Consider the following 8,952-nt stretch of genomic DNA (forward strand, 5'->3'; position numbering starts at 1 on the left):
ATATTTATACATCGGCGTGATAAAAGTAAAGCACTTGATGATGCTAACAGAATGAAAGCAATAAATGGAACCGACCAGAATAGCTGTTTTTTTTCAAAACTTGCTTTTTATCAAATTATTTGTTTCGCACCATTTAATGTGGCGCTGCGTCTATATGAACATCACCTCCTTTTTTATATCAATCAAAAAATTCAGTTTTTTCCATAAAAATTATGCGATATCATAAGGTTAAGAAAAATTATCAACCATGCTGCATGAATACATAAATTAAACAGCGAAACCTTGAATTAGAAATCTTACCACTGGTAGAAAACGAATATTTGACAAATGGAACTTCTTAAGAGTGACAACCATTCATTTAAATGTGAAAAAGCAGGCGAAGTTCCCTTTAGGAAAACAGTTCTACTCATTATTAAAATTATAAGAAAAACCTTGAATACAATATAAACTGAAAGCATAAAAATTCGGTAAGATAAAGGTTAATGCGACCATTCAAGTGGTGAGTTGTATTATATTTGTACTGCATTGCACTCTATCTGTATTGTATTGTATTGTTTTGTTTTTTTTATTTTTTTTTATTTTTTCATAGTAATTTCATTCTCTTACTTTCCTCAATCTGAGAACACAGAATTATTTGAAAACAGTCAAAAGGTTAGAAATAAAATTTGACAAATAGAATGAAATGAAATTTGACAAATAGAATGAAATAATGTTTGACAAATAAAATGAAAAGGAATGACAACAAATGAAATTTACAGGCACGCGTCAGAGCAGCAACCAATGAAATTTTACTGCGAAAAAGTAGGCGGAGTCAGTGGGGAAATCAGTACTAGACCCTTTGATGTCACCTTTGGTACGCCATTTGTGGATAAATTAGAATTTTGTTGGCGCCAGATTCCAGATTTTTGCAACATATTATCGATTTTCCAACATATTACCTGGAAGTGGACACTGAATCGAGATAACAAATTTGAACAAACGAAACATTCAGTTATAACCCTTAGGAAAGGGTTGACACCTATGATGTGACACGGGCTCCATGCTATAATCAGAATGGACGACATTTTGATGAACAGCATTTAAAGTCTCAGGTAGAAGAAAAATTTCTTTTCTTGTTCTGTTCCTTGTTCTCATTATGTCTGATAATTCTGAATTCTTGCCTCTTGTAACCAAACGTTCCGGAAAATTGTCCCTTTTTTGCTGATGATGCTCCAAAGTGTATGCTCATTGTGCAACATGTCCATTGTTATTAAGGATTAGTTTATTTTGGTATAGGATGAAGAAGGCTACGGTTGTTATCAGTCAGAAAGATCACATTGAAGGGTGCCCAGTTGATGAGCACATTGCTTATAAAATGGAAAGGAAGACAGCTTGAAAGAAAAGCTGCGCAGAAAAAGCGACACCCATCTTCGCTATTTATGATGATGAAGCGTCTGCTGATCTGTCCACCTCTTGCCAGTTCTCGGGTTTTAAATGTGCGAAATTTACAATGTAGTGCAACCCGGCAAATTCTGTTGTGCCTAATGATTGAGCTGATTTAATGCAGCCTTCCAAGTTGCAATTTTGTATTACATTTATTTTTCATCCGTTTCACTTTGTATCTAACTTCATCAAATTAACAAATAAATTTATAGAAAGCAAACTGTTGAACAAGTTCTTCGAAATGCTGAATAGTACACAAATAATATTGAGAACAGATCAGTTTAGCTTAAAGCAAAGCAAATTTCATAGGCTGACCGGAGAAAAATGTAACCAAAAGATAATTCCTTTTTAAGCTTATAATTATGAAATTCTTCATCGAGGATTCTATAAATCGCTTCATCGCGGGATCATCTGTTCAGTCGTCGGCGGTCGGCAGGATCCCCCGCTCTTTGGCGGTTCTCGCGCTTGTTTGTTGCATCTCATTCGAGCAGCGCATTCAGGGCCTATCCCGCTTTTCTCTTTAGAAAATCCTCTTTGCGATGTCCCTTCAGCAAGCAGACAATGCTAAGATGGAGCCTCTGCACACGATGCCATCTCTCCGGCACAGGGTGTCTCATGAACCGCGGACAATCGTCGGTCAAATGATCCCTGCCACACACGAAACACTCCGATCCATATTGCACGGGTCCAACGCGGTCCTGAACCATAATTCAGACTCTCTTTTCTCATACTCCGGCTTGTCCTTCTTCAGAGTAGCTTTCGTTCGAGTTGCGTCATCCGATTCTCTGATCCTGGCTTGATCTAACAAAAAGGCGAGAAACTCATCCGACGTGATCTCATCATACATCTTGCCCGTGACGAAGCCCTTTCAGTCGGTTACGGCCCCAGATCGAAGTTTCTTCTTTGTTATGAGCAAAAGTGGGTAAAAAGTGAGTGAAGGTAAAAGTGCCGTTCAGGCCACTAATCACATTTTTCCCATGAGCATTCAGCTGTATAAAGTGCCTATTCAGCACATCATGCACTCTCGTCAGCTGTGCAGCTCCGTCGTGCGTGTACGACTTTAATCCAACCAGGCTCAACTGCGGGAATATCCATGACTCTCCACGACGTCCTGCAGTCGGTGAAATCGATTCTTGAGTGGCGCACAAACCGTCACACCTTCAATTGCCTTCAACGCCGGACCAGACAAACATGATCTCAGATAGATGAGCTTTGTGATGTTGATTAGTTCTTCCCTTAGATGGACATGCCTCAACTTGGTCCCAAAACAATTTAACTGCAGTATGTCGTTATCGGACTTCGGCGGCGAATCCTCCTTCATCTGTGGTTTCTGTTGTGAGGCATCGCCCACTTCCTCCTCATTTAAGATAGTCGCAGCCTCGATACGCGTCATGGACACTTCTTTCACCAGTGACCACCATTCTTGAAGCAGCGCTTCAAGAACGTCTTTGTCTGGAAGAGCGTCTTCTGACGGAACCTGAGCTCTATGTGCCTCTGCATACTGCGCATACAGGACGCACGATCGGCTGATCACGCCTTACTATCGTCTCTGGTCGAGAATTTAGCGCCTTTTCGCAGTTTCTGCTTTAATCTCAAAACAAATCTTACTTCCGGCATCTCGGTTCGTGGCACCAAATTATGTTGAGAATAATCGGGTCTATGATTCTCAAGGTTAATCCAACCGTACGCGAGACAGTTGGGTATAGATAATTGAATCGTTGGCCCTTTTCCGGCTTAGAGGAGTTAGCTGTAATTCCAGAACAACGAAACACACGGAAGTTGAGCAATCAGACACAGTCGCACTCAAAACCGCAAAAGCAATCAATCTATCGCACGCCATCAACATATACATCAGGGGTGCGCAATCTGCAATGAACGATGCTAAATTGAAAAAATTTTCGGGAAAACAAAATATTTCTTCTTATGCACGTCATTCCATGCTTTTGGAATTGGCGTAAACGAGGTCGTAGGTTGATTTACATGGAAATGTATTACAGAACAGGAAATACTTAGAAAAAATGAAAGTATATGAGTAAAAAATATCAAAACATTCAAATCAGCTTTATTTACATTGAAAAGTCACTCTTTGATCTTCTTAATTTTGTATTTTGTAATTAAAAGATGATCAACAACAGCTTTTGAACTTCCAAAAAAGATTTTAAAATGCTTTCTCTGATTTGGAAATGAATTACAGAAAAAGAAATAATTAGAAAAATGAAAGTATATGAGCGCCGCGAATAATATGGCTATATGTAGTTAAAATTGCAGTACAGAGAACAATTAGCAAGAGACTGATTGACAAAACGGCGTACGCGCGCAAACAGAAACAACTTAGTTATTCAAATTGAATAACAATTGTTAGCGGCAAAATCGTTGTCGCTTGAAAGCTAGTGGACTGTAGTTTTTATTCGGCGGCAGATCAATCAACTATGATTATCTAGCCGCAATCCGAGCTATGTTCGTTTCCGAACGTGACAAAAAGCAAGACAAATAGGTGTAAACAGGCTTTTACTAAGCAAAGATGGAGTCTTAGAAACGGGACCAACGGTGTAGTGAGAAACCACAACACAAACAATAAATAACAACAAACACGCCCACGCAATACAGAACACAACACAACACGCTACGATTCCCACGCAACTAGTTTTTTCTCTCCGTCTATGACGTCATTCTACCGTAACCCACCGTAGCCCGCGCTCAAGTACAGGCCACCAGGGTTCATTGTAGAATAATTTCCAACAGACTCCCCCCTTTTAATGGGTGGAGCCCATTAATAAGCTTCGGCTGGTTCCAACAGGACCAGCGTGCGGATCGATTGGCACAAGGTGCCTGCCGCAGTCTTGACTTTTGCCAACCTTGTCAGCCCGTCATCGCCAGTGAGCAACTCAACGATTCGACCAAGGGGCCAACGGCGTCGTGGAGTATTGTAGTCAGCAACCAACACCACGTCGCCAACACGGGGTTGTTCGTGTAACTTTTTCCATTTTCCCCTGGAGCTCAGAGTAACCACGTACTCTCGTTTCCAGCGCTTCCAAAAGGCGTCCACGAGTTTTTGCTGATAGGACCAACGGCGTAGCAGGTGTCTCAAACTACTGCGCAGTGTTCCACGATCAGCACTGTTGCTCCGGTCAGGAAATGACGCCAGACTTCGTCCGATGAGGAAGTGGGCTGGAGTAAGGGCCATCTTCTCATCTACGTCGCTTCCCACGAAGGTCAATGGACGGTCGTTAACACGAGCTTCTACTTCGCACAATACCGTGCGCAACTCGTCAGGTGCTGCCAGACTTGCCTAACGTTGCCTTCAATGCGGTCTTCACAGATCGCACAAGGCGTTCCCAGTACCCCCCGCCCCAGGGGGCACGTTCCGTGATGAATATCCATTCAACACGTTCTGATGCGAGATGTCGTTGCACAGTTTCCCAATTTCGACCACTGAAAAGATGTTTCAAGAAGGCGTTCGCCTGATGAAAAGTTCTAAAATTGTCCGACTGGATGGTGTCAGGGCGTCCGCGACGTGCGACAAACCGTCGCAAAGCACGTAGGAAGCTCTCGATCGTCTGGTCTGGGACAAGTTCCAAGTGTATGGCTCAGACAACCATACATGTGAACAGGCATATGTAAGCCTTCTTGATCACAGATTTGGAACTTTCACTTCGGACCAGTAGGGGTCCAACAAAGTCGATCCCAACATTGCTGAACGGCCTCGCTGGATTCACTCTGATCGCAGGCAGATCACCCATCCGTTGTTGGAACGGACGCGCTGCCACTCGTCGGCAGATCCCACACGTGCGAAGAACACGTTTAACGGCACTGCGACCACGAAGAATCCAGAATCTTTCTCTCAATGCCGCGAGAGTTTGAGCAACACCGGCGTGCAACTGTCGATTGTGCTCCCGTCTGATTAGCAAATCCACGATCATCCCTTTTCGAGGGAGCAGAGCTGGGAATTTGGTTTCCTCTTCCAACTGAGCTCTGCCAAGACGTCCACCTACTCGCAAGACTCCGAACTCATCCAGAAAAGGGTTGAGACCGCTCAACATCTTCGTCATCGCTTTATCCAGAGACTCTTTCGAGCCGAAGGCGTGGATCTGTTCTTGCCGGATCCAAACTCTCTCAGCTTCCTTCAACTCGTCCGACGTTAATCCAGTTCCTGTTCTTCTTGAGCTTGAAGGCAGGGTCGTATTATGTCGAAAACGTCGGCACCATGCGGTCACTCGGATCAACCTCTCAAAACTGGAATACCTACCCAGGTTGATGACATTAACCGCATCCTGCGGCGGTGAGACTGTCACCAATACAGCAGTCGCTCGAAGTTCCTTTTCGAGCACCTCTAGGCTCTCAATCCTTTCTTCCTTTTCGGCTTCTGGCCATGTTTCAGGGGGACCTCGCAACCAGGTCGGGCCCTGCCACCACTTCAGTGAAGTAGAGAGATTCTTCACAGTACAACCTCGGCTCGCAAGGTCCGCCGGGTTATCTTCAGTGGGGATGTAACGCCACCACAGCGAAGGAGTGAGAGCTTGAATTTCGCGAACTCTATTCGCAACGAATGGTTTCCACCGATTCGCGTCTCCATTGATCCATCCCAATGCCACCTTGCTGTCACTCCAGCAATGGCAAGCCTCCACGTCCAATGCCAGCTCTTTTCTAACGTAACAGACCAGTCAGGCACAAAGAAGAGCAGCCATCAGCTCTAGCCGAGGAGTGCTCAACTTCTTCAGCGGAGCCACTCTGGATTTCACTGTCACGAAACTCACCTGGATGTCATCTGGGCTCTTCACCGCCCTCAAGTACACTACTGCAGCGTACGCCGCTTCAGAGGCGTCACCAAACCCATGGAGCTCTAAACGACTCGCTTCTGTCGGTGAGAACGGGAAATACGCCCTGGGCAAGGCGATGCAGGGCAACTCGTTAAGCTCTAACTTCCAAACTCGCCACTGCAATTCGACTTCTGCAGGCAGATTATCATCCCATGCCATACCAGTTTGCCACAGCGACTGGAACATCCGTTTCGCTCGGACCGTGAAAGGAGTTAGTCCGCCGAGCGGATCAAACACTGAAGCCGCTGTCCGGAGGAGGTTTCTCTTGGTCTCTTGGTCCTGGTTTGCGGCTAACTCCGGTGGTCGGAAAGTTAGTTCATCTTCCTGTGGATTCCAAGAGACGCCCAGGGTCTTCCACAAGCCGCTATACCCGTCCCTGAAGATCTCCTCAGTTGGCCGGTCAGCCAACGCTTCCGGGGCGTTACTCGCCCATTTCGCCAGATGGAATCCCCCACTGGCGAGCAACTCAGACGACCGATGAGCAAAATCCCTTGCTTCTTCTATGGAGTCACAACTAACCACCAAGTCGACTACATACATACCGGCCTTAATCTCATCGACGACAGTACCGAAACAGTCACGCTTCTCTCTTAAATGATGGTTCACCACCTGCATGGCTAAGTACGGAGAGCAAGCTAGACCGAAACACACCCGTGTCAGACGGTACGTCGCAATAGGACCACCCGGTCCGTCCTTCCTCCACAGAAAACGACAAATGTCACGGTCTTCTTCGCGCAATCCCACTTGCAGGAACATCTTCGCGATGTCCGATTGGAGGGCCACTCTAAAACGTCGGAATCGGAGTAGAATTCCTAGCAAATCAGCCTGCAGCTTCAGCCCCGAATCCAGCTGTTCATTCAGTGATGTTCCTTTGAAATTCACTGAAGCATCAAACACAATGCGATGCTTCATCGCCTCTGGACCCTGCTGACTGACTACGTGGTGAGGAAGGTACCACGTTCGTCCCTGGGGTCCTTCCGACGTGATTTCCTCTGCCCAACCATTCACAAGGTAGCTATGGAGTATGGAGGAGTGCACGTCCCTTCGTGATGGCTCTCGGGCCATCCGCCGCTCGAGTGTCTCGAGGCGTCGTTTCGCAACAGCGAAATTATCGGGCAGCCAACATCCGCTGTTTTTCCAGAGCAATCTCACTGAATAGCGAGTTCCATCATATGAAAGCCCTTCACGGAACCGCTTCTCCGGATCGACTTCGTCTGACTCGCATCTAAAAGGGACGCCCATCTCTTCAATCTCCCAGAAGCGTCGGAGCAAGTCCTCGACGCTCGGTTCCACAACAGCGTTGAACGCGGCAACAGTCTCCGGCGCTGGGTGAGGATTCACTGGACCGCAGATGATCCACCCTAGAACAGTTTCCACGGCCACCGGGTCGCCTGGCTTTCCTCTTCGGATCGCATCTCCTAGGAATCGATAGTAGTAGTCGATGCCGATTACGACGTGCACTTCGTCAGACGATTCGTCATCGAGGATCGGATCCAAGAATTGCAAGTGCTCCCACTCGCTCGTCAGGATCTGCGAAACTGGAATTCGGTGGCAGAGACTCGGCACGGTGAGCGCCTCCAGAGGATAGCGCTCTGCATTTTGGCTGCCGTCAAGTCGGCTCAGCCAAAGCTGCACCACCTGGGAACTGGGATGCTCATGGTTGCACCACCGAACCCTTCAACCTTCACTGGCTGAGCTCTCCCGACAACTCCCAATGCCGCCGCAACATCTTCCCGGATGAATGAGTACTCTGCGCCTGTATCCAACAGACACGTCACGGTTATTCCAGACCCCGTAGCACCGAAGGCTCTCGCCTTAATCGTCTGAAAGCGGTTGATCTTTCCCCGCTTTCCTGAGGCCAGGTTGGCGTGCATCATCGAGACGGATGATGACTTACACTCAACCGTGGGTGTCTCTTGCACTCTCTCTGTGGTCGTGGTACCGACCGACACGACCGCATTGCTGCCTTTCGAAGACGGACTCTTCCTGCGACGATCGCTCTTGCCCGCAGAGGAGAAATGCCCTGGTTTTTAAACAATAAAAACAAATCGATAGCGGGGTGCCATCTCCCGCTGCTTCTGGGGACAAGCCGGTTTCATCTCGCGCACTCCGCCATCGTGGGGTGGTTCTGAAAGAAAACGCCAAAGGGTTTCAACCCCGAATGGAAAAAGGGAACGGCCTTTGGGTTTTTCTTACCCTAACAAAAATTTCCTGGTTTTCCAAGAGCCTTCCCAATCGTTTATCTTTCCATCTCACCCTCTTGGTCTTCTCCTGGGATCCCGCAAACCCCCACCTTCTCCCGGCGAAACCCCCAAAAACAAAGGAGAATCCGCTACCCAACTACCCGTTTCCCCGGGGAATTTATCCCCTTGAATAAAAAAATGGATTTTGGAAAATTGTTTTCCCCCGACTTGCGGATTTAAACCCCCCCCCCCCAAAGGGCGCCCGTTACCCCGGATTCCTTTCTCAAAACCCGCCAGGGAAGTACACCCCCCCCATTGGGTTTTTTCACCAAATAGGGGGGAAGGATATTGTAGCTCCTTGGCCTCATGGGGGTGTGAGAAAAACACCAAAAAAAATTTTTTTTTTAATATTGTGCCACCTGTTGAAGGACGAGGTCAAAAAAGACCCCCTCTCTCATACCCCGCTGTCTGCACCGCCGCGCAATCTCTCTGGTATAGTTCCCTTCGTGTTGATATGGTACTGTTGCCGT

At 46.9% G+C, this 8,952-nt stretch overlaps 3 protein-coding genes across 3 annotated transcripts; 1 reads left to right on the top strand and 2 right to left on the bottom strand.

Annotated features, from left to right (window-relative positions):
• The first annotated feature begins 482 nt into the window (after positions 1-482).
• On the top strand, positions 483-1,531 carry Tsp_09015 (conserved hypothetical protein). The gene is given in 5 exon segments (XM_003382120.1): positions 483-496; positions 759-990; positions 1,005-1,091; positions 1,323-1,466; positions 1,496-1,531. 5 exon segments carry the CDS (start codon positions 483-485, stop codon positions 1,529-1,531), a joined length of 513 nt encoding a protein of 170 aa, XP_003382168.1.
• Positions 1,532-2,059: 528 nt separating this feature from the next.
• Tsp_09016 (conserved hypothetical protein) lies at positions 2,060-3,039 on the bottom strand. Its single transcript, XM_003382121.1, is given in 4 exon segments — positions 2,060-2,257; positions 2,268-2,533; positions 2,581-2,916; positions 2,964-3,039. 4 exon segments carry the CDS (start codon positions 3,037-3,039, stop codon positions 2,060-2,062), a joined length of 876 nt encoding a protein of 291 aa, XP_003382169.1.
• Positions 3,040-4,192: 1,153 nt separating this feature from the next.
• Tsp_09017 (Pao retrotransposon peptidase family protein) lies at positions 4,193-8,305 on the bottom strand. The gene is given in 8 exon segments (XM_003382122.1): positions 4,193-4,706; positions 4,717-4,984; positions 5,069-6,061; positions 6,072-6,150; positions 6,177-7,884; positions 7,914-8,062; positions 8,137-8,262; positions 8,285-8,305. 8 exon segments carry the CDS (start codon positions 8,303-8,305, stop codon positions 4,193-4,195), a joined length of 3,858 nt encoding a protein of 1,285 aa, XP_003382170.1.
• Between the last annotated feature and the right edge of the window lie 647 nt (positions 8,306-8,952).

Source organism: Trichinella spiralis (assembly GCF_000181795.1).
Source record: "Trichinella spiralis strain ISS 195 chromosome Unknown Scfld1, whole genome shotgun sequence".
Lineage (NCBI taxonomy): Eukaryota > Metazoa > Nematoda > Enoplea > Trichinellida > Trichinellidae > Trichinella > Trichinella spiralis.

Excerpts from the sequence above, each read along its gene's own strand:
- Tsp_09017 (XM_003382122.1), bottom strand. The coding sequence starts at position 8,305 with ATGGCACCCCGCTATCGATTT. Across the intron at positions 8,063-8,136 it reads AGAGACACCCACGGTTGAGT|ACGATTAAGGCGAGAGCCTT; the intron begins GTAAGTCATCAT and ends AACCGCTTTCAG. Across the intron at positions 7,885-7,913 it reads CAGCCAGTGAAGGTTGAAGG|TTCCCAGGTGGTGCAGCTTT; the intron begins GTTCGGTGGTGC and ends TGAGCATCCCAG.
- Tsp_09016 (XM_003382121.1), bottom strand. The coding sequence starts at position 3,039 with ATGCCGGAAGTAAGATTTGTTTTGAGATTAAAGCAGAAACTGCGAAAA. Across the intron at positions 2,917-2,963 it reads ATTCTCGACCAGAGACGATA|AGGCACATAGAGCTCAGGTT; the intron begins GTAAGGCGTGAT and ends CGCAGTATGCAG. Across the intron at positions 2,534-2,580 it reads GGCGTTGAAGGCAATTGAAG|GACGTCGTGGAGAGTCATGG; the intron begins GTGTGACGGTTT and ends CACCGACTGCAG.
- Tsp_09015 (XM_003382120.1), top strand. Across the intron at positions 1,092-1,322 it reads AACAGCATTTAAAGTCTCAG|GGTGCCCAGTTGATGAGCAC; the intron begins GTAGAAGAAAAA and ends ATCACATTGAAG. Across the intron at positions 1,467-1,495 it reads CACCTCTTGCCAGTTCTCGG|TGCAACCCGGCAAATTCTGT; the intron begins GTTTTAAATGTG and ends TTTACAATGTAG.